Here is a 23,499-nt window from a genome sequence, read left to right as displayed (position 1 = left end):
GTGGTGTATTTGGACTTTCAAAAGGCTTTTGACAAGGTCCCGCACAAGAGATTGGTGTACAAAATCAAAGCCCATGGTATTGGGGGTAATGTACTGACGTGGATAGAGAACTGGTTGGCAGACAGGAAGCAGAGAGTCGGGATAAACGGGTCCTTTTCAGAATGGCAGGCAGTGACTAGTGGAGTGCAGCAGGGCTCAGTGCTGGGACCTCAGCTATTTACAATATACATCAATGATTTAGATGAAGGAATTGAGTGTAATATCTCCAAGTTTGCAGATGATACTAAACTGGGTGGCGGTGTGAGCTGTGAGGAGGACGCTAAGAAGCTGCAGGGTGACTTGGACAGGTTGGTAAGTGGGCAAATGCATGGCAGATGCAGTATAATGTGGATAAATGTGAGGTTATCCATTTTGGGAGCAAAAACACGAAGGCAGAATATTATCTGAATGGCGACAGATTAGGAAAAGGGGAGGTGCAACGACACCTGGGTGTCATGGTACATCAGTCATTGAAGGTTGGCATGCAGGTACAGCAGGCGGTGAAGAAGGCAAATGGTATGTTGGCCTTTGTAGCTAGGGGATTTGAGTATAGGAGCAGGGAGGTGTTACTGCAGTTGTACAGGGCCTTAGTGAGGCCTCACCTGGAATCTTGTGTTCAGTTTTGGTCTCCTAATCTGAGGAAGGACGTTCTTGCTATTGAGGGAGTGCAGCGATGGTTCACCAGACTGATTCCAGGGATGGCCGGACTGTCATATGAGGAGAGACTGGATCAACTGGGCCTTTATTCACTGGTGTTTAAAGGATGAGAGGGGATCTCATAGAAATGTCTAAGATTCTGACGGGACGGGACAAGTTAGAAGCGGGTAGAATGTTCCCGATGTTGGGGAAGTCCAGAACCAGGGGACATAGTCTTAGGATAAGGGGTAGGCCATTTAGGACTGAGATGAGGAGAAACTTCTTCACTCAGAGAGTTGTTAACCTGTGGTGTTCCCTGCCGCAGAGAGTTGTTGATGCCAGTTCATTGATATATTCAAGAGGGAGTTAGATATGGCCCTTACGGCTAAGGGGATCAAGGGGTATGGAGAGAAAGCAGGAAAAGGGTACTGAGGGAATGATCAGCCATGATCTTATTGAATGGCCGAAGGGCCGAATGGCCTACTCCTGCACCTATTTTCTATGTTTCTATGTTTCTAAAACAATCCCAGCCTGTCCAATCCTTCGTCATAACTAAAATTTCCCAGTTCTGACAACATCTTCGTAAATCTCCTCTGCAGCCTTTCGAATGCAATTGCATCCTTCCTGTAATGTGGTGACCAGAACTGCACGCAGTACTCCAGCTGTGCTGTATACAGTGTTGTATACAGTTCTAGCATAACTTCCCTGCACTTACATTCTATGCCTCGGCTAATAAAGGAGAGCATTCCTTATCGACCTGTCCTGCTACCTTTCAGGATCTGAGGGCATATACTTCAAAGTCCCTTTGTTCCTCCACAGTTACCCCTACACTTTGCTTTATGGTCTCTAGCCATCTCTTAATTCCTATGGCCACATTCCCTTTTATATCCTGTGCACTGATTTTCATCACAAATCTCTTATATGGCAATTTCTTAAATATTTTCTCAAAACTCGTGTATACAACATTGACTGCATTCCCTCCATCTGTACACTATTCAGGCTGTGAATATTGGAAACAAATCTTATAGGTCAAACATGAAGGGGATAAGAGGTTATGGGGAGCAGGCAGGGAAGTGGAGGTGAGTCCATGATCAGATCAGCCATGATCTTATTGAATGGCGGAGCAGACTTGAGGGGCCGAATGGCCTACTCCTGCTCCTATTTCTTATGTTCTTATGACCGGCCTTTTACAAGTCAATCCTGCCAATCTGATTAGTTTAAAACCTGCCTCTTTGATCACCTATCTTAATCTCTCTTTTTTTGGCTCAGTGTCAATTCTTATCAAATAACGCTCCTGTGAAGTGCGTTGCGACATTAAAGGCACTATATAAATGCACGTTGCTGTCCATAACTCAGTGTTCCCTAAATTATTTTTCCTCTTTTCTCCTGCACAAACATCGGAAGATAATGCATAAAGAAACAAGCAAACCAGTCCATGACATCTCTTACTCATTTTTATTTAACAAATATGAAATTAAGAGAAATGTTCAAACAATGACAAAAAAAAAAATCTCGATTTACAATCGTGTATCACTTGGTACTATATTTATAATGAATAGGACATATCTTTGCTCCCCATGTGTAGAGACAGGGTAAGTATTGGCCGAGAGAATTTCCATGAACATGTATACAAAGCCGCCACGCTTGGTGAGCAAAGGATTTTTGTTCCTCCCCCATCATAATTACTCCTTCAAAATATCTAGCCCAGTGTTGGATATCTGGTTTTTGCAGAAACATACAGGAATCAGGCTATATGTTGTCATCCACCAACAGATATTAGGGCTGAGTTAACAATTGGGTACTCCCAATGAGATTGGAAAATGGGACTGTAGTCCCTGAGTTTCTGCCCATCAAATGGGAGTGAAAATCAAGAAATGTGGGCCTTTGATTGGACCAACTGTGAGGGCAATTCTCCTCCTGGGAGGCCCCAATTAAGACACGTTCCCTAATATTCCATATCACAGATATGGGCCTCAGTGTTTGTACTGGCGATGGTTTAGCCGGTGAGCCGGTGGAGAGAGGAATGCTGTGCGAGTGTGTTAAAACATCATCCACTGCAATTTCCAGGTTGCTAAAGTTGGCAGTGTCAATAATTTAAATACATAAAACCACGTAAAAACGCACGTATATACATAACTTCCGCTTAATCCTAAAATCGAAAGAAAAAAAAACGCCTAATTTGTTCCTGATTTGAAAACTCCCACCGCAGAAAACGTGTTCATTCGGAATACTAACACTAATCTATTAAAGTGCGTCTGTCTTGTATCCTACATCTCAGCATGATCATTGCTGGATTTCTCATTTCTGGTTGTGGGAGCTTGCTGTGCGCAAATTGGCTGCCGCGTTTCCCACATTAATTGCAACCGTGACTACACTCCATAAGTACTTTGTTGGCTGTGAAGCGCTTTTGGGACGTTCCGGTGGTCGTGAAAGGCGCTACAGAAATGCAAGTCTTTCCTTTTTTTTCTTTTTCTTTCGCACGTAGCACCAGGACAATGAATTGAGTCCGATATGAATAAAGCGTTCCTTTTGGCACAGTCAGGGTTCTCCAGTTGATCCCCAAGACTTCCATCTTCAGACACACTGGCATAGGGCACAGCAAAAAATTGATGCATCGTCAAACCTCCCACACACAACGCAAGCCCATGCTCATTCTCAGTGGTGTAGGGTTGGGCAATGGCACTTGGTTGCCAATTCACAAAATAATCTAGATACAATCATTTTTTTAAAAATACTAATAATTCATGCACAACAGTTTTATCTTGACATTGTCCAGGAGTTGCACAATGAGTTTTTTTCACTATTGAGTGAGCTGCGTGTTGCATGTTAATCCTAAAAATAAAAAGAGGAAAGCATTCATTCACAAGCCTCAATAACTTGCATTTAGATAGGGCCTTTAGCATAGTGAAACAGCCCAAGGCGCTTAAAGGAGCCGTTACAAGACAAACATTTTACCATCGAACCACATAAGAAGGGCAGGTGACCAAAAGCTTGGTCAAAGAGAGTGTCTTAGGGAGCATCTTAAAGGAGGAAAGAGAGGTAGAGAGGAGGTTTCGTGAGTTCCAGAGCTTAGGGCCCAGGGAGCTGAAGTTGCCCGACTATAGTCAGGGACACTCACAGAGGCAGAATTGGAGGAGCGCAGACATCTCAGGGGTTGTGAGGCTGGAGGCGATTACACAGATAGGGAGGGGGCGAGAGCCATTGGAGGGATTTGAAAACGAGGATGAGAATTTTGAAATCGAGGCATTGCTTAACCGGGAGCCAATGTCGGTCAGCGAGCACAGGGGGTGATGGGTGAGCGGGACTTGGTGCGAGTTAGGACACGGGGCAGCCGAGTTTTGGGTGACTGCAAGTTTACGTAGGGTAGAATGTGGGAGGTCAGCCAGGAGTGCGTTGGAATAGTCATATCGAGAGGCGTGGATGAGGGCTTCAGCAGTGGATGAGCTGAGGCATGGGCGGAGACGGGCGATGTTACAGAGGTGGAAATAGGCGGTCTTAGTTATGGCGCGAATATGTGGTCAGAAGCTCATTTCAGGTTCAAACATGAACCAAGCAATGGAGTATTTCTGCTAAATGCACACACCCATTTACTTATCATTTAACACTTTACAATATTCAAGTGCTTTATTTTTCTCTGATCCTGCATAAACACAGAAGATACTGAGGTAGGAATTCCTCTGATTGCTAGGTATTGTAGTTGTGAATGTGTTTGTGAAAAGTTCCTCTTCCTCCAAAAGAATATTTATGTAGAAAGACTGAAGTGGGAAATCGCCACGAACATTTAAGAGGTTTCCACACATGGCAACAGAGGGTTGTTTTATCTCACTAGAATATCGCCACAGTCGGCCTTCCAATATGTGTTTAGAATCTGTGCCATGTACCCATTCATCTCCCTCTCCCCTATCCCACCTGCACCCCTCCCCTGGGCAGCCGGGGCTCAGTGGGCAGCACTCTCGCCTCTGGGTTGGAAGCTGGTGGGTCTGAGCCCCACCCCAGGGACCCCAGAGTGCACAAGACATAATACCGAGGGAGCGCCACACTGTCAGATGAGACGTTAAACCGAGGCCCCGTCTGCTCTCCCATGGCACTTTTTCGAAGAAGAGCAGGGGAGTTATCCCCGCTGTCCTGAGGCCAATATTTATCTCTCAATCAACATAACAAAAACAGATGATCTGGTCATTATCACGTTGCTGTTTGTGGGAGCTTGCTGTGCGCAAATTGGCATTTCCCACATTACAACAGTGACTGCACTCCAAAAGTTGGCTGTAAAGTGCTTTGAGACGTCCTGTGGTTGTGTAAGACGCTATATAAATTATGATGTTCTTTTTTTTCCCCTCAAACCTGTCTGAGATTAAGCTTTGATTGTCTATGTAAAATCACAGATACAAATCTACATTCTTTCACTCTTAGCATCATGTTAAATAAAAACTGTCTTCAGACGATTATATTTTAAGCAGACATACGATTTACCTTTTAGTTCAGTGGTGGCTTCAGCTTTAGGTATAAACAACAAAGTCCTTGTTTTTAAAACTATTTTTCATTTTCTGGAATAACAAAAAATTGGAAATAATTAATACATAAAAAACACACTGAACGCACATTAGAAGTGTAGATGAGCAGGGTAGATGATGATTGATTCCTCGTCGGTGCAACCCTGTAGCTGCACAAGTTGGGGCATGTTTAATAAAAATTAATCTATTACCATCCTTTGGAGTGATATTACTCAGCAGTGGACCACAAACCAAAAATGATGGAGGTCAGAAATAATAGCAACTACTCGCCCCCTCCCTATCTCTGTAATCTCTTCCAGCCCTACAACCCCCCCGAGATGTCTGCGTTCCTCTAATTCTGCCCTCCTGAGCATCCCTGATTATAATCGCTCAACCACTGGTGGCTGTGCCTTCAGCTGCCTGGGCCCCAAGCTCTGGAACTCCCTCCCTAAACCTCTCCGCCTCTCTACCTCTCTCTCTTCCTTCATCGTCGCTGGGTCACAATCCTGGAACTCCCTCCCTAACAGCACTGTGGGAGCACCTTCACCACACGGACTGCAGCAGTTCAAGAAGGCGGCTCACCACCACCTTCTCAAGGGGCAATTAGGGATGGGCAATAAATGCCGGTCTTGCCAGCGACGCCCACATCCCGTGAATGAATAAAAAAATCTCACTGTACATTGTGTTCAGATCAAATTCCTTTCTGTGTTATTTTGACATCATGTGACCTGAATTAATGACATTTTCAGGATAGCTGCTTGTGATTGTATCACATCATAGGGAACAGCACAGTTCAAATGTTGAGTTTCTATTTTTATTTAATTTGTTTCTGGGAAGTAGGCGTTACTGGCAAGACCAACATTTATTGCCATCCGCCATTCAAATAAATCATGGCTGAACTGAACTCCACTTTCCCGCCTGATCCCCATATCCCTCGATTCCCTTAAGTGTCCAAAAATCTATCGATCTCAGTCTTAAATGTACTCAACGACTGAGCCTCCACAGCCCTCTGGGGTAGAAAACTCCATAAATTCCATTACTCCTCACTACTGTGGGGATTTCTATACATACTCTGTGTAAGGAAACTGCAAATTCATTTCTAGAGAAAGTATTATTTCACGACAGATGGAAAATCTGGTCCGCCAATGTTTTTATCATACTAACCAGAGATGTCTTTAAGATATCTTATTATCTTTATAGAACACATTATCACCTGTACAATATTTTATCCTTTCTTATTTCCAAAGTATAATTGCTGAACCATCGGTGGCCGTGCCTTCTGTTGCCTGGGCCCCAAGCTCTGGAACTCCCTCCCTAAACCTCTCCGCCTCTCTACCTCTCTTTCCTCCTTCAAGACGCTCCTTAAAACCTACCTCTTTGACCAAGCTTTTGGTCACCTGCGCTAATTTCTACTTATGTAGCTCGTTGTCAAATCAATACTCCTGTGAAGCGCCTTGGGACGTTTCACTATGTTAAAGGCGCTATATAAATACAAGTTGTTGTGGAAGAAGTCCTCGCCTTCTGTGTCTTTCAGCTTATGCACGCAGCCACTGAGCAGAAAACACTTCACAGCCAGGCTTGACGGGTAATTAAGATGGTGTTCGAAAAAGGTGGCATTTAAGAGACAAATAGAGAAAGTGCGTAAATTAAAATAAGTAGAGTATTCACCGTGAGCGCTATTTTTACTCACATTTAAATATAGAGCTTCTCCAAAATCATTAGTAAAGCTCTGGTTAATTAACCCGTCGCCCATTTCATCCTCATCATCGTCACCTCCATTCAGAATGAAGAATGTTCTCAGCTTTTCGGGGTTGTAGTGATCCATAAGTATTATAATTACTCCGAGAATGAAGCACAGCAGAGCTATGTTAAAGAGAAAAGGAACCTGTTAGTTGGTACACATTCCAGATCTGTAGTGGGAGGGGATTGGGGAAGGTAATGGCCCCGGTTTTAACTCCCCCTCTGCCCAGCGGGAATGGTGCACGGTGAAGGCCTAAAGTGTAAAGATTTCTGCCTCTCCGCTCCAACCCACCGCCTTCCCCGGCCATTTGTCTGACTCCCGGGGAGCACGCCTACCCACGGGTCCCTGGCTGCGGCCTACTGCCTCGACACTCAAACTCCCGCCCGCCGGGCAGTCAATCTGGCCGAGTGGCGGGGGGGGTGAGGGTCGGGGAGTCTGCAGGTTTCTATCTAAACGAGGCCGGGCCGCCACGTTACCCGATCTTGCTGTGTTCATAGCATCACAGCCATTTACAGCACGGAAAGAGGCCATTCGGCCCATCGTGTCTGCGCCGGCCGACAAAGAGCTATCCAGCCTAATCCCACTTTCCAGCTCTTGGTCCGTAGCCCTGTAAGTTACGGCACTTCAAGTGCACATCCAAGTACTTTTTAAACGTGGTGAGGGTTTCTGCCTCTACCACCCTTTCAGGCCGTGAGGTGACTTGCGTAAACATTTTTTCCACACAGCATGTCGTCACGATCTGGTACGCGCTGCCTGAAAGGGCTGTGGAAGCAGATTCAATAGTAACTTTCAGAAGGGAACTGGATTAAGGCATAAGAACTAGGAGCAGGAGTTGGCCATGTGGCCCCTCGAGCCTGCTCCACCATTTAATAAGATCATGGCTGATCTGATCATGGACTCAGCTCCACTTCTCTGCCCGCTCCCCATAATCCTTTACTCCCTTATCGCTCAAAAATCTGTCTATCTCCGCCTTAAATATATTCAGTGACCCAGCCTCCACAGCTCTCTGGGCAGAGAATCCCATAGATCCACAACCCTCAGAGAAGAAATTATTCCTCGTCTCAGTTTTAAATGGGCGCCCGCTTATTCTAAGACTATGTCCCCTAGTTTTAGTTTCCCCTATGAGTGGGAACATCCTCTCTGCATCCACCTTGTCGAGCCCCCTCGTTATCTTATATGTTTCGATAAGATCACCTCTCATTCTTCCGAACTCCAATGTGTATAGGCCCAACCTACTCAACCTATCCTCATAAGTTAACCCCCTTCATCTCCGGAATCAACCGAGTGAGCCTTCTCTGAACAGCCTCCAATGCAAGTGTATCCTTCCTTAAATACAGAGACCAAAACTGTACGCAGTACTCCAGGTGTGGCCTCACCAATACCCTGTACAGTTGTAGCAGGACTTCTCTGCTTTTATACTCCATCCCCCTTGCAATAAAGGCCAACATTCCATTTGCCTTCCTGATCACTTGCTGTACCTGCAAACTTTTTGTGTTTCATGCACAAGGACTTGAAAGGGAAAGATTTTCAGGGTCGTGGAGAAAGAGCTGGGGGGGGGGGGGGGAGTGGGACTTATTGGATTGCTCTTTCAAAGAGCAGGCACGGACACGATGGGCTGAATGGTGTGCTGTATCATTCTATGATTCTGGATAGGACAAAAGGACCTAAAATATCCTAAACTGCAGTAAAAGAAAATATAATGACTATAATTGTCTTGGGGTGACTCGGTTCCTAACTTTCCCTCAGCTGATTCTGCTGTTGCTGTTTGGATTTTCCAAAGCAAAGCTAGTAGTTCATTTAAGACCCCAGCCACACCCCCCGATCTGTTCCAGCGACAATGAATGCCGTGCTTGTGCTGTTAATACGAAAGAACCCAACGACCTTCTGGGCCCCAGCAGAGGGAATTATGAGTGAACCACATTGTGTGGAATGAGAGGGTGAGACTAGGTCGGAGTGACTGGTTACGTTCTCTGAACCAACCCAGTGGGTTTTTACACAAAACAACTGGCTCCTTTCACGGTCAATTTTTTTTTGCTCGTGTTATGAAATTATGAATTTGCCAGATTTATGAATTTGATAAACCTGGTGATTTGTGGGCCAGACAAATCTACCAGGCAGGGGAGCAGAGATGCCAACTTAAGGGTGGTTCACAACACAGTTGGATGTGAGAGTTAGGGTGTAAGAAAGACTTGCATTTCTATAGCACCTTTCACGGCCACCGGACGTCCCAAAGCGCTTTACAGCCAAAGAAGTACTTTAGAAGTGTAGTCACTGTTGTAATGTCGGAAGCATGGTAGCCAATTTGCGCACAGCAAGCTCCCACAAACAGCAATGTGTTAATGACCCAGATAATCTGTTTCAGTGATGGCCAGTGCACCAGGGATAACTCCACTGCTCTTCTTCAAAATAGTGCCATGGGACCTTTTTACATCCATCTGAGAGAGCAGGCGGGACCTCGGTTTAATGTCTCATCTGAAAGACGACACCTCCGACAGTGCGGCACTCCCTCAGCACTGCACTGCGAGTATCAGCCTGGATTTTGGTGTTCAAGTCTCCAGAGTGGGATTTGAACCCACAACCTTCTGACTCAGAGGTGAGAGTGCTCCCCACTGAGCCACTGGCTGGTGTGAGTGCACAAGGGATGCGTTTCAAGGGCTGAACCCGCCCTTTCCTCGTCTTTAGCTTTTTCCTGCATTTATTCAATTAACCACCAAAGCATTGTGAGAGCTCTGCTCTGCTCAATGACAGTGTCCCATTTAGGCTGTGGTTATACTGCAGCAACCAATGATGCAGTCAGCAGACTGGAGTTATACTGAGGATGCAGCAACAAATCAGGAAATTGCAAGTGAGGAGCCCCTGATTTTCCATTTAGCGGACAAAAAAAATCAGTGGCTTTGCTTGCGTGATATCCTGATACCCCACACTCCCCCCCACGCATCCCCCCCCCACACACGCAGCAGAGAAGCCTCCACACCACAAGCTCTAAAGCGGAAAATTTGTCCTGCTATAAATGCAAGCCTTTCGTTCTTTAGATCAGCTCATTATGTGCATTCTGTATTCTCGAACTCGGAGTCCCAGTACTTACCAGTTGCTAAAGTCAGCCAGAAAGAAACACTCAAACTGGTCTTTAGTGTTTCTGAACCAAACTGTATAATGCACTGAGGGTGGTTCTGCGTTGTGCCAAATGCGATGATTCCAAAGATCATGAATGCGGATGTGACCAGAGCCATGTACCCACCGTACACAATCGTTGACATGGAGAAGAGAATATTCATGATGACCCAGGCACAGAATGCCACCCTAAACCAGAAAGAACAAAACACCAATTTAGTTTAAATACAACAGAAGTGTCGCAAACGAGCATTCAGCTCTTCCAGAACCGAGATCCCCTTCCCGAACCTGCCCTTCTCCCATCCTGAAACCAGTCTTTCCATTGTTTAGATAGCTATCCGACTTTCTTTAAGATGCTTTGGCTGACCCAGTTGTACACTCTGTCTGGGGTAGTTGGAAAGGAGAAAGGCTGAGGTATGGAGGCACCACTGACCTACCTCAAGTACCCATTCTTCATGTGTGAACCCAGATAAAAAGAAAGATTTGCATTTATATAGCACCTTTCGCCAGCTCAGGACGCCCCAAAACGCTTTACAGCCAATGAAGTACTTTTTGAAGTGTGGTCACTGTTGCAATGTGGGAAACGCGGCAGCCAATATGCGCACAGCAAGCTCCCACACACAGCAATGTGATAATGACCAGAAAATCTGTTTTTGGTACTGTTGGTTGAGGGATAAATATTGGCCCAGGTCACGGGGGGGGGGGGGGGGGGGGGGGGAGAACTCCCCTGCTCTTCTTCTAAATAGTGCCGTGGGATCTTTTATGTCCACCTGAGGGAGTAGACGGGGCCTTGGTATAAGCGCTTCAGGGGAGGCAAGTGAATTTTCATCATCAAACCTCTCGTGACATGAATTTTAACATTAACTCTGTGTTGCGTAATGTCCACATTTTGACATAAACTGAACATATATTTTTCTGAGTGGTTTTGAGTCACTTGACCCAGTGGTCACCTATTCCACAACTCAAGTAGTTAAAGCAGAAAGCTATTTCTTAAGTTTGGCTCTCAATTAGGATCAGAGGATGGTAGAAATGTCAACACAGAATAAAGCTATTGATGTTACCGGCGTTGGTTCTAACTATACAATCGTATTGTGCTTCTTTTTCCTTGCACCCATTAATATTTGTTATCTTCGAATGTTTGAACACTCCCTCTTAAATGCTGTGATTGACTCAGCTTCATTGCTCGCATATGTTAATGCATTCCATAGCTTAGTAACCCTTTGTGTGGGAACAAGCCTTCTTCGCACTTCTCCCTTATAGTACTAACCTTAAGTTTATGCCCTCCATTGGCCAGTGGAAATAATCTTTCACTATTTAGCATCTCACACATTTTTTAAGGTTCTTTCTTGAGCCTTCCGTGCTCCAATGAGTAGAGCCCTTGGGATTTTAGTTGCATTTTTAATTTCCATTCCTGCTCTCATTTTCTTTTAGGTTGGGCTAGCACCAAATACCTTAAAACGTCTTTCGCAATCGTGTTCTTTCTTGTTTATAAAGCCGATATCACTCACCTCTCGCATACTTTGGTTTAATGACAATATATTTTTATTCTTAGCCTCTCGGCATAGCTCAATGGATTCTTTACACAGTTCTGTATCATGTCACAGGACGGAGACCACAATTCTCCGGCATACTGTCTGTCTGGAAACTACAACAACTATATCGGATATTTGGAAAATATAGGATTCTGCAGTTTATAATTAAAAAAAAGAATTCCCGAGATGTGGGCAACGCTGGCAAGGCCGGCATTTATTGCCCATCCCTAGTTGCCCTGAAAAGGTGTTGGTGAGTCTTAACTCAAAGCACTTTGCCACCACTGAGTGGTTTTCTATTGACCACTTACTATAGGCCGGTTAAGAATCATCCCTATTGCTGTGGGGCTAGAGTCAAAAATGGGTAAGGGTGGCAGATCTCCTCCCCTAGAGGACATCAGTGAACCAGTCCGATTGTCTCATGGTAACGTAGCTTTATGCTTCCAGATTATTTTTAACTTTCTCAAACTGCCACGGTGGGATTTGAGCTCTGGATTATGAATTGTGGCCTCTGCTAGTCCAGTCATGCAATTGCAACAGCAGCACAGAGTACAAATACACAAATAAAAGTTGCGATACAGGTTAGCAAGACCATAAAAAAAGCAAACTAAGCATTAGGGCTTATTTCTAGAAAGTAGGGAAGTTATGCTAAACCTGTATTGAACCTCGGTTAGACCACACTTGGAGCACTGCATACAGTTCTGGCCGCCATATTATAAAAAGGATATCGAGGCACTGCAGAGGGGGCAGAGAAGATTTCCAAGGATGATACCAGAAATGTGAAGGTTTGCACAGGAAAGGATAAACAGGCTGGGTCTCTTTTCTCTTGAAGAAAGAAGGCTGAGGGGTGACCTAATCGAGGTCTTTAAAATTATGAAAGGTTTTGATAGAGTGGATACAGAGAGAGTGTTTCCACTTGTGGGGAAGAGCATAACTTGAAGCCATCAGTATAAGATAGTCACCAAGAAATCCAATAGGGAATTCAGAAGGAATTTCTTTACCCAGAGAATGGTGAGAATGTGGAACTCGCTGCCACAGGGAGTGGTTGAGGCGAATAGTATCGATGAATTTAAGGGGAGGCTAGACAAGCGTATGGGGGAGAAGGGAATAGAGGTTTATGCTGATAGATTTAGATGAGGAAAGACACAATCCCATTTAAAATGCAATAATGCACCTTACTTCACCTTAGATGTCAGCGTGGCTCAGTGGGCAGCACTCTCTCGCCTCTGAGTCAGGTTTGTGGGTTTAAGTCCCACTCCAGGAACTTGAGCACATAAATCTAGGCTGACACTCCCAGTGCAGTGCTGAGGGAGTGCTGCACTGTCGGAGGTGCCGTCATTCAGATGAGACGTTAAACCAAGACCCCCATCTGCTCTCCCAAGTGGATCTAAAAGATCCCATGGCACTATTTCGAAGAAGAGCAGGGAAGTTCTCCCCGGTGTCCTGGGCCAATATTTATCCCTCAATCAACATAACAAAAACAAATTATCTGGTCATTATCACATTGCTGTTTGTGGGAGCTTGCTGTGTGCAAATTGGCTGTCATGTTTCCCACATTACAACAGTGACTACACTCCAAAAGTACTTCATTGGCATTAAAACGCTTTGAGACGTCCGGTGGTTGTGAAAGGCGCTATATAAATCCAAGTCTTTCTTTATGTACCAACAACACTCAAGAAGCTCGACACCATACAGGACAAAGCAGCCCGCTAGATTGGCACTCCTTCCACCACCAGCGCACCGTGGCTGCAGTGTGCACCATCTACAAGATGCACTGCAGCAACTCGCCAAGGCTTCTTCGGCAGCACCTCCCAAACCCACGACCTCTAGCGCCTAGAAGGACAAGGGCAACAGGCGCATCAGAACACCACCACCTCCACGTTCCCCTCCAAGTCACACACCAGCCCGACTTGGAAATATATCGGCCGTTCCTTCATCGTCGTTGGGTCACAATCCTGGAACTCCCTCCCTAACAGCACTGTGGGAGCACCTTCACCACACGGACTGCAGCGGTTCAAGAAGGCGGCTCACCACCATCTTCTCGAGGGGCAATTAAAGACGGGCAATAAATGTTGGCCTGGCCAGCGACACCCACACATCCCAGGAACGAATATAAATAAACTTACCACAGCATGGCTGTTGCATAGTGCCCGCAGAACCTGTACTGCATGTGGACAAGACAGGGACCATGTGTATTAAACTTTTCTGCGATGTACAAAATTGGATTCGGGAGCCCTCGCTCGAGACTTTTGTGATATTCCTCATCGTAATTTAACTCAAATTGCCACAGGAAGTTCTCATTGTAGTCTATGGTCTCATTCAGCTGGTTCACGGGAAGCCCTGCAAGCACATAGCATAAAGTATCCTCATGTTAGTCCAGGTTGTAGATTGCAGTCGGCAAAAGCAACAATATGTATCAAGAAATCCCGCAGGCTAGTGAATAACGCACTGTAATAGATGAAAATCCAAACCCTTTACGTGAAAAATACCAGTGCATTAGCGACATCTATGTTGAACCATCCATTCTTTACTGTGCCAAGCTTCAGTGGGGAACGCCGTGTGTCAATGGCATTGTAAATGTATTTGTGAAGATCTCTTCTGTTTGGCAGTGAAATCATCAGCACGTACGTTCAGAAAGCATTCACTGGGGCACTGCTACCTCTGTTGGATGGGATTGGTCACCCAGATGGGTATCTGCTGGAAACTTTCACACACATGCTGCACATAGTGACCAGAGTTCCCCTACACTGTTGTCAACAAGAGGTGAATAATGTGCCCCGAAATCAATATGGATTATTTATCTGATTGACTTTCTTTTGGTGCTTGTCGGTATAACGTCAAGGCAATCATCGACTGATTTTATCCACTGGGTTACGGTGACAATTTACAATTCAGAATTACTTAATTCAAATTATAGACTGTGTAATCAGCTCAACCGCTGCTGAAACCCTCATCCATGCCTTCGTTATCTCCAGACTTGACTACTCCAATGCACTCCTGGCTGGCCTCCCACATTCTACTCTAGGTAAACTAGAGGTGATCCAAAACTCGGCTGTCCGTGTCCTAACTTGCACCAAGTGCCACTCACCCATCACCCCCTGTGCTCGCTGACCTACATTGGCTCCTGGTTAAGCAACGCCTCGATTTCAAAATTCTCATCCTTGTTTTCAAATCCCTCCCTGGCCTCGCCCCCTCCCTATCTCTGTAATCTCCTCCAGCCCAACAAGCCCCGAGATATCTGCGCTCCTCTAATTCTGCCCTCCTGAGCATCCCTGATTATAATCGCTCAACCATCGGTGGCCGTGCCTTCTGTTGCCTAGGCCCCAAGCTCTGGGACTCCCTCCCTAAACCTCTCCACCTCTCTACCTCTCTTTCCTCCGTCAAGGCGCTCCTTAAAACCTACCTCTTTGACCAAGCATTTTGATCGCCTGTCCTAATTTCTCCTTTTGCAGCTGGGTGTTAATTTTTTTAATCTCATAACACTCCTGTGAAGCGCCTTGGGGCATTTCACTACGTTAAAGGTGCTATATAAATACAAGGGAAGTTGTTAATCCATAACCTCTCTGTCCAATAGCAAATTGGTGGTGCCTTAAACAATGCATCAACTGTGTTTTAATGAATCTGTTCCTATGCCTTTCCGATATTGCAGTACCTTTAACAGATAATAACTTTAAAACTCTTAACAATACATGCCATTCTAGTCCAATTATGTAGCCAAGAGTTGTTGCCAAATTGCGATCATTAAAAGGCCGTTAATGCAGCGTGGAGATGCCCTACCTTGCAGAGTTACGTTGATTCCTGCCAGTCCGATTTGGAGTCCCACTCTTGCAGTGATCGTCTCATTGCTGAAAGCCTTGTAGGTTGTGTTCGCTGTGACATATCCTGTTTCCCAGTCACTGGTAAAGTTCACCACTGCAGAATGAATAATAGTTATCTTCAGTGCTGCCATTGACAAGAGTCTGAGTCCCGTAAATAAATATGCAAAGTCCTCTCCTGTTTTAGAAGCCACAACAAATCCCCCCTGGGATTAAACTCATTCTTTGGCAAATGATTTCTGGATCTTCAGAATTTGAATCCACACTATTGAGTTTAGAACCAAAAAATAGTATCGCTCTAATGTTTGAGAAATTCATGGGACTGTGGGTCATTGAAGTGAAAATTGGATCCCTGCAGATAGCTCGTGATTCCAATTCACCCTGAGAAAATGTTACTGGCCGGTGGACATGATGCCCCGATTGGCAAATTGATATTTTATGGTTTTCATTCAGTGCCACCATCAACATCCAAGGCCAGCAATAGTCCAGGAGCCATAGGTGCTTCTTTTTAAAAGGCTTGCATTTATATAGTGCCTTTCACGACCACCGGACGTCCCAAAGCGCTTTACAGCCAATGAAGTACATTTTGTAGTGTTGTAATATAGGAAACGTGGCAGCCAATTTGCGCACAGCAAGCTCCCTCAAACAGCAATGTGATAGTGACCTGACAATCTGTTTTTAGTGATGTTGATTGAGGGATAAATATTGGCCCTAGGACACCGGGGATAACTCCCTGAGCTCTTCTTCAAAATAGTGGCCATGGGATCATTTACCTGCACCTGAGAGGGCAGACAGGGCCTTGGTTTAACATCTCATTCAAAAGGCAGCACCTCTGACAGTGCAGCACTCCTTCAGCCTGGATTTCTTTGTGCTCAAGTACCTGGAGTGGGACTTGAACCCATGACCTCCTGACTCAGAGGCGAGGGTGTTGCCCACTGAGCCACAGCTGACGCTGTATTTTGCAGGATGTTGACTCTGTGTCTCTGTGGAACTATTCCCATTCTCCACATTATCTATCCCAGGCCGCACTGTGGTGCTGAGTGTATACAGTGGTGTATTTACAATCCTGTATAATCGGCGCTGTAAACAAACAAACAGTGCAGAGACCGTACCTAGTCAAGTTGAGTGAATTTAAACCCCAGCTCATTCTCCATAAACCACATTATTTGCATCAAATGGTTAGCAAGCCCATTTAAAAAAAGCAAACCAAGCACTAGGGTCTATTTCTAGAGGGATAGAATTGAAAATTAGGGAAGTTGTACTAAACCTGTATCAAACCTTGGTTAGACCACACTTAGAGTACTGTGTACAGTCCTGGTCTCCATATTATAAAAAGGATGTGGAGCACTGGAGAGGATTTACAAGGATGATAACAAAAATGCGAAGATATACATATCAGGAAAGGATGAACAGGCTGGGTCTCTTTTCTCTTGAAAAAAGACGGGTTAAGGGGTGACCTAATAGAGGTCTTTAAAATTATGAAAGGTTTTGATAGAGTGGATACAGAGAGAATGTTTCCACTTGTGGGGAAGAGCATAACTAGAGGCCATCAATATAAGATAGTCACCAAGAAATCCAATAGAGAATTCAGGAGGAACTTCTTTACCCAGAGAGTGGTGAGAATGTGGAACTCGCTGCCACAGGGAGTGGTTGAGGCGAATAGTATCGATGCATTTAAGGGGAGGCTGGACAAGCATATGGGGGGAGAAGGGAATAGAGGGTTATGCCGATAGAGTTAGATGAGGAAAGGTGGGAGGAGGCTCGAGTGGAGTATAAATGCCAGCATGGACTGGTTGGGCCGAATGGCCTGTTTCTGTGCCATATATCTTGTGTAATCCTATGTAGATGTGCATTGGACCTTGTGGTAGCCCTTAAACCCACTGGATCAGTTGACGCAACTAATGCACCTGTTAAACCCACCCTTTACATTTACAACAGCTCAGAAATTAGAGTGTTACCTGAGTATTTCTCAAAGAGCTGTTCAGGGGCAGGGCAGATCATCTCCATGGCGTTCAGCCACAGAGATTTCATACACCTGGGGCTTACTGATGAGCACAATCCAGCAAGTGAAGGAAACCTTTGTGTTATGTTTGGGATGTTGGCAAAGCGTCCAACAGCAAAAACCTTCAGCCCTGCATATAGTATGCTGCTGGTACAACAACAATAACTGCATTTATATAGCACCTATAACATGGTAAAATGGCAGACATAAATTGTCACCAAGCCAAAGTCGATGACATTAGGACAGGCTTCATAGAATCATAGATATTTACAGCATGGAAAGAAGCCATTTCGGCCCATCGCGTCTGCTCCGGCCGACAAAGAGCTATCCAGCCTAATCCCACTTTCCAGCTCTCGGTCCGTAGCCTTGTAGGTTATGGCACTTCAAATGCATATGCAAGTACTTCTTATATGTGGTGAGGGTTCTGCCACTACCATCCTTTCAGGCAGTGAGTTCCAGACCCCCCACCACCTTCTGCGTGAAAAAATGTCTCCCCAAATGCCCTCTAAGCCTCCTACCAATGGCTTTAAATCTATGCCCACTGGTTATTGACCCTTCTGCTAATGGAAATAGGCCCTTGTTATCCACTCTATCCAGGCCCCTCATAATTTTATACACCTCAATGAGGTCTCCCCTCAGCCTCCTCTGTTTGAAAGAAAACAACCCCAGATTGTCCAATCTTTCTTCATAGCTAAATTGTTTGGTCAAAGAGGTAGGTTTTAAGGAGCATTTTAAAGGAGCGAGACAGAGAGGTTTAGGGAGGGAATTCCAGAGCTTAGGGCCCCACGGCTGAAGCCACAGCCGCCAATGGAGCGGGCGGAGGAAGTTGAGGATGCGCAAGAGGCCAAAAATGTGGGAACGCGGAGATCTCGGAGGGTTGTGGGGCTGGATGAGGTTACAGAGATAGGGAAGGGAGAGGCTGAGGAGGGGTTAGAACAGGAGGAAGAGAATTTAAAATCGAGTTACAAAGTTGATGTGATCACCTAGTATTGTTTAATATCATCATCATCATAGGCGGTCCCTCGAAACGAGGATGACTTGCTTCCACACCAAAAAAGGATGAGTTCACAGGTGTTTCAAAGAAGGACCTAATATTCCGGATCCCGAACTACATCGTGAAGGGTGGAAGATGCCTGTGGGTGGATTTTTTTAACGTGGGGTGGCCGTTGCACACCAGCCACCATACGGGCTCGACAGAGCTAGGTCTTGGTCCAGTATACCATGCTGATGTGATGTACTGATGTGATGAGTATTATGTATTATTGCAGTCAGTATGATCTTTTAAAGATGTTGAGTATCCATGTTAGTAATAAGCCATTGTAACCGCAAGGTGTGATGGGAAGCTGGGCCAGATGTCAGCTAAAAAATGTTGAAAAAGCACAGTCTTCCAGAAGGTTAGACATAAACAGGTTTCTAAAACCCTGAAAGGAGAACCAGTTGATGTGGTATATTTAGACTTTCAGAAGGCTTTCGACAAGGTCCCACACAAGAGATTAATGTGCAAAGTTAAAACACATGGGAATGGGGGTAGTGTGCTGACGTGGATTGAGAACTGGTTGGCAGACAGGAAGCAAAGAGTAGGAGTAAATGGGTACTTTTCAGAATGGCAGGCAGTGACTAGTGGGGTACTGCAAGGTTCTGTGCTGGGGCCCCAGCTGTTTACATTGTACATTAATGATTTAGACGAGGGGATTAAATGTAGTATCTCCAAATTTGCGGATGACACTAAGTTGGGTGGCAGTGTGAGCTGCGAGGAAGATGCTATGAGGCTGCAGAGTGACTTGGATAGGTTAGGTGAGTGGGCAAATGCATGGCAGATGAAGTATAATGTGGATAAATGTGAGGTTATCCACTTTGGTGGTAAAAACAGAGAGACAGACTATCATCTGAATGGTGACAGATTAGGAAAAGGGGAGGTGCAACGAAACCTGGGTGTCATGGTACATCAGTCATTTAAGGTTGGCATGCAGGTTCAGCAGGCAGTTAAGAAAGCAAATGGCATGTTGGCTTTCATAGCAAGGGGATTTGAGTACAGGGGCAGGGAGGTGTTATTACAGTTGTACAGGGCCTTAATGAGGCCACACCTGGAGTATTGTGTACAGTTTTGGTCTCCTAACTTGAGGAAGGACATTCTTGCTATTGAGGGAGTGCAGCAAAGGTTCACCAGACTGATTCCCGGGATGGCGGGACTGACATATCAAGAAAGACTGGATCAATTGGGCTTGTATTCACTGGAGTTCAGAAGAATGAGAGGGGATCTCATAGAAACATTTAAAATTCTGACGGGTTTAGACAGGTTAGATGCAGGAAGAATGTTCCCAATGTTGGGGAATTCCAGAACCAGGGGTCACAGTCTAAGGATAAGGGGTAAGCCATTTAGGACCGAGATGAGGAGAAACTTCTTCACCCAGAGAGTGGTGAACCTGTGGAATTCTCTACCACAGAAAGTTGTTGAGGCCAATTCACTAAATATATTCAAAAAGGAGTTAGATGTAGTCCTTACTACTAGGGGGATCAAGGGGTATGGCGAGAAAGCAGGAATGGGGTACTGAAGTTGCATGTTCAGCCATGAACTCATTGAATGGCAGTGCAAGCTCGAAGGGTCAAATGGCCTACTCCTGCACCTATTTTCTATGTTTCTATGTTTCTATGAAACAAGGGACACTTAAAGATTGGTACAGATAAGGGGAAGGAAAGGCGACCATAAAGGCCTTGAGACCAAGACAGTCAGGAGACATCTGTTTATAGTTAATGGTCAAGCAACTGTCACCCTTATATGGGCGTGTCTTTGTCAACTATACTTCCTCCTGATCATGTATAACTGAGCCGGCACGACTATTGGAATTTTGAGAGTCTTCGCTGCGGAAAAAGGCCCTCCCCTGCAGGCTTGTATTGAAGATTTCTCATATCATAGTACACCTGACTCCAGGTGGTTTCTTTCCACAACAAAAGTGATCTGAGGAAATTCCCCCCCCACTCCCCCCCCCACCCCTTCAAGATACTGCCATCTTCGCTGACCTCCATATCTCTGTAATCTCCTCCAGCCCCACAACCCCTGCCCCTCCCCCCACCCCAAGATGTCTGCACTCCTCTAATTCTGCCTTCCTGAATATCCCTTATTGTAATCGCTCAACCATTGGTGGCCGTACCTTCTGTTGCCTGGGCCTTAAGCTCTGGAATTCCCGCCCTAAACCTCTCTGTCTCTTTACCTCTCTTTCCTCTTTCAAGACAAGACGCTCCTTAAAACCTACCTCTTTGACCAAGCTTTTGGTCACCTGCGCTAATTTCTACTTATGCAGCTCGGTGTCAATTTTATTTTGCGCATAACACTCCTGTGGGATGTTTCACTATGTTAAAGGCACTATATAAATACAAGTTGTTGTTGTTGTCATTTCCTGCAGATTTCAAGCTTCAATCTCTCAGGTATATCTTGGAAATAGCCAACAAACTAGAGTTAGGTTTTTCTTTAACTATAGTGTCCAGTTAAGCGTTGGTAGAAAACACTTGGAGGACTCTCCCAGCTCTGTACCGTCCATTGCTAGAGCCAAAACCCGGAGTCCAAATCCGGGACTGATGGGCGATGGGGTGGGGTGGTGAATCTGGGATACCTAATCTGCTCCTGCCCCAGTCTCACTCCTGGGTTGCGGGGAAACACCATTCCAGAGAACGGTCTCCTTCAGGGGAGGGGATGAAGCTTCGATCTTTGGAGAACCCTTGAACAGGAAGCAATGCGTTACAAATTCTATCGCCTCGCTAGTCCTGTTCTGAACTTTGCAACGCGTCGGATCTGTGCCGCACACCCGACGCAATATCATTGACTTTTAAACAAGTTATACATACCTACAATGATCACTCCGATGAAGAGACTTGTAATAACTCGACAGAACGAATAGAGTCTCTGCAAAAACAGAACCAGCAACATTTGACTTTAAATCGCGTTTTATTTAAAATAAAGTTCCACTGGTCGAATTAATATTCCGGATTTCATTATACTCAGCGGAATTTCCTGGATTTGTCAACTTTTTTAACCAGATAAAACGACTTGATTTTAAAATCGGGATAATCAACATCGTGGACTTGATTGTTTAAAAACAAATGACTCGTAAAATTTGAGCGGAAAGTCGGCGTAACGATGACATCGGATTTTAACAAACAGGTCATTCGGCCGGTCTGGTTTATATTGGTGTTCCCCCCCACCCCTTGCTTCATCTCACCCCACCGCCAAATTCTGCGGGGTTGACAGGCGTAACATCGGCGCAAGAGTGTCTGAAACGTGAAATGAGAGCAAGTCTTGGGCTGGTGGAAGCTGAGAATGAGGCGAACTTTCTCTGAGGCTGCAGCCGTGCTGGCAAGGCGCTGGCTTGTGTTACGAGCGATAACGCGAGTATAGCGCCGCTTACTCACCCCTTTGCCCCTGATCCCTGGCAGAATGATGAGGAAAGTCGACGCGAAGACCAGAAACACCAGGATAACCACCAGCAGGGCGATGGCGAAAATGAACGTGGTTCTGCCCTGGGCGTAGAATGGGCGGATTCCGTCGAAGAGAGTCATGATTGGTGATTATGAGCGGTTCTCTGACAACTGCACAGAGAGACAGGCGGAGAGGAAAGGTTATTGGGCTATTCGCTAGTGGCAAGACTTGTACAGGTGCAAATGTTTGGAGGCAGGTGCTTGAGTGTAACATACCCAGGCAAAACTCAGAACAAAAGCACTATTGTATCTCTTAAAACCATTCCATCACACAATCCACGTTCTGATATTTTATTTCGAAGTTTCAGCACATTGATAGAATCTTACAATGTGCACAGAAGGAGGTCGTTCGGCCCATCACGGCTCTACTGGTTCTTTGCAAGAACTATCCGATTGGTCCCAGTCTCCTACTCGTTCCTGATAGCCCTTCAAATGCCCTTCAAGTTAAAAGACTACTTGTTTTCCATCTAGCTCTCACCCCGCTTTAAACAACAAAAAAGAATTATTTGACAAATTTCCGATTAAAACGACTCATATTTTCCGGTCTATTTCCCCCCCCCCACCCCCGCCATTTATAGAACTCCACCAAACTCTGTGCAACTTTTTAATTTCAATCTAAGAGATTCCTTTCTACTAAGAAACACACACCTCTATATAGCTATACATTAAACGCTTTAATAATTTACTCACCTTAATTTTGTTTAGAGAGGTTGGAGTTCTGGTTGCTATTTCTTGCCGTGAAGGCAAATGTTGAAGCTAACCGCTCCTTCAAACCGAATATTGCAAGTTGCACCTGTTTCTGTCCCCAGCCCCATCCCTATTTATACTCGAGTTTCATTTTTTTTTCCATCTCATTCAGGCAGGAATCCACCTGTTGGCGTCAGGTTAAACGGGAAACAACAAAAGATGGGGGTGTTTTTTCAGCCCATTACCTTCCTGGTGGCGATGCAAATTTGCCCACACCCTTTCTCGACGTAACACCCACCGCTCCCCACCTTGCGCTCAACAGTCCTGCCTGGACTTTTCCCCCATCTGAGCGGAGCCCGGCATCGCTGCTGCTGCCGCCGATACTGGGCACTTGCGGGTGAGTACGTTGCTCTGCCAACGAAACTTTTTGCAAGACTTTCTGAAGTGGCTTGGGCAGTTTTCTCCTCTAGCACAGGAAATTTGGGGAGGGGAGAGGCGAGATACCGAGATCCTGGGTCAAAAACGCATCTTTTCTGCGCACATTACGCGTGAAAGTTACGCAGCTGTTTTGAGTGGAAGATGCGCGCACACACACATATCAGTTGCAAAGTCCAGTTAAGTCACTGAAGGAGGGGTGACATCTCGGCTCCAGGATACCGCGCACCCAATTGTGTTTAAACAGATTCCACTCCCTTCTGGCTGGCTTATAGGATGAATAGCCTATTAATTCGGTGTATATATATATATATAACAAACGATTCCAGCCGACAATATTGGAGACGTAGGGCTTCCAGTGAGTAAGAAAGGCACAATTACATTTATATAGCGCCTTTCACGACCATCGGACGTCTCAAAGCGCTTTACAGCCAATGAAGTACTTTTTGGGAGCGTCAATTTGCGCACAGCAAGCTCCCACAAACAGCGACGTGATAATGACCAGATAATCTGTTTTTTAAGTGATGTTGATTGAGGGATAAAT

General features: G+C 45.4%; 2 protein-coding genes across 2 annotated transcripts in view; one reads left to right on the top strand and one right to left on the bottom strand.

Moving 5' to 3' along the window:
• Positions 1-2,111: 2,111 nt before the first annotated feature.
• duox2 (dual oxidase 2) lies at positions 2,112-22,942 on the bottom strand. Its single transcript, XM_070865036.1, has 9 exons — positions 22,524-22,942; positions 21,768-21,944; positions 21,204-21,261; positions 15,324-15,458; positions 13,673-13,886; positions 9,992-10,206; positions 6,856-7,028; positions 5,146-5,219; positions 2,112-3,507 (listed from the first exon to the last, which is right to left on the bottom strand). The coding sequence occupies exons 2-8, from the start codon at positions 21,912-21,914 to the stop codon at positions 5,172-5,174; spliced, it is 990 nt and encodes a 329-aa protein (XP_070721137.1). The 5' UTR covers positions 21,915-21,944; positions 22,524-22,942; the 3' UTR covers positions 2,112-3,507; positions 5,146-5,171.
• Positions 22,699-23,499, top strand: part of duox (dual oxidase) — a 78,704-nt gene continuing 77,903 nt past the window's right edge. The window contains exon 1 of the mRNA XM_070865023.1: positions 22,699-22,917. The gene's annotated coding sequence lies outside the window, so the exon portion shown is untranslated. The remainder of the gene's footprint in view (positions 22,918-23,499) is intronic.

The sequence above is a fragment of the Pristiophorus japonicus genome, chromosome 21, assembly GCF_044704955.1.
Source record: "Pristiophorus japonicus isolate sPriJap1 chromosome 21, sPriJap1.hap1, whole genome shotgun sequence".
Taxonomy (NCBI): Eukaryota; Metazoa; Chordata; class Chondrichthyes; family Pristiophoridae; genus Pristiophorus; species Pristiophorus japonicus.
The sequence above is the reverse complement of the archived record's forward strand: the minus strand, read 5'-3'. Positions and strand labels throughout refer to the sequence as shown.

What these genes read in the sequence shown, in the direction of transcription:
- duox2 (XM_070865036.1), bottom strand. Translation starts at nt 21,914, where the DNA reads ATGACTCTCTTCGACGGAATCCGCCCATTCTACGCCCAGGGCAGAACC. An exon ending in CAGGGATCAGGGGCAAAGGG is followed by an intron (nt 21,262 to 21,767) that starts GTGAGTAAGCGG and finishes CTGTTTTTGCAG; the next exon opens with AGACTCTATTCGTTCTGTCG. An exon ending in CATCGGAGTGATCATTGTAG is followed by an intron (nt 15,459 to 21,203) that starts GTATGTATAACT and finishes TTCATTCTGCAG; the next exon opens with TGGTGAACTTTACCAGTGAC.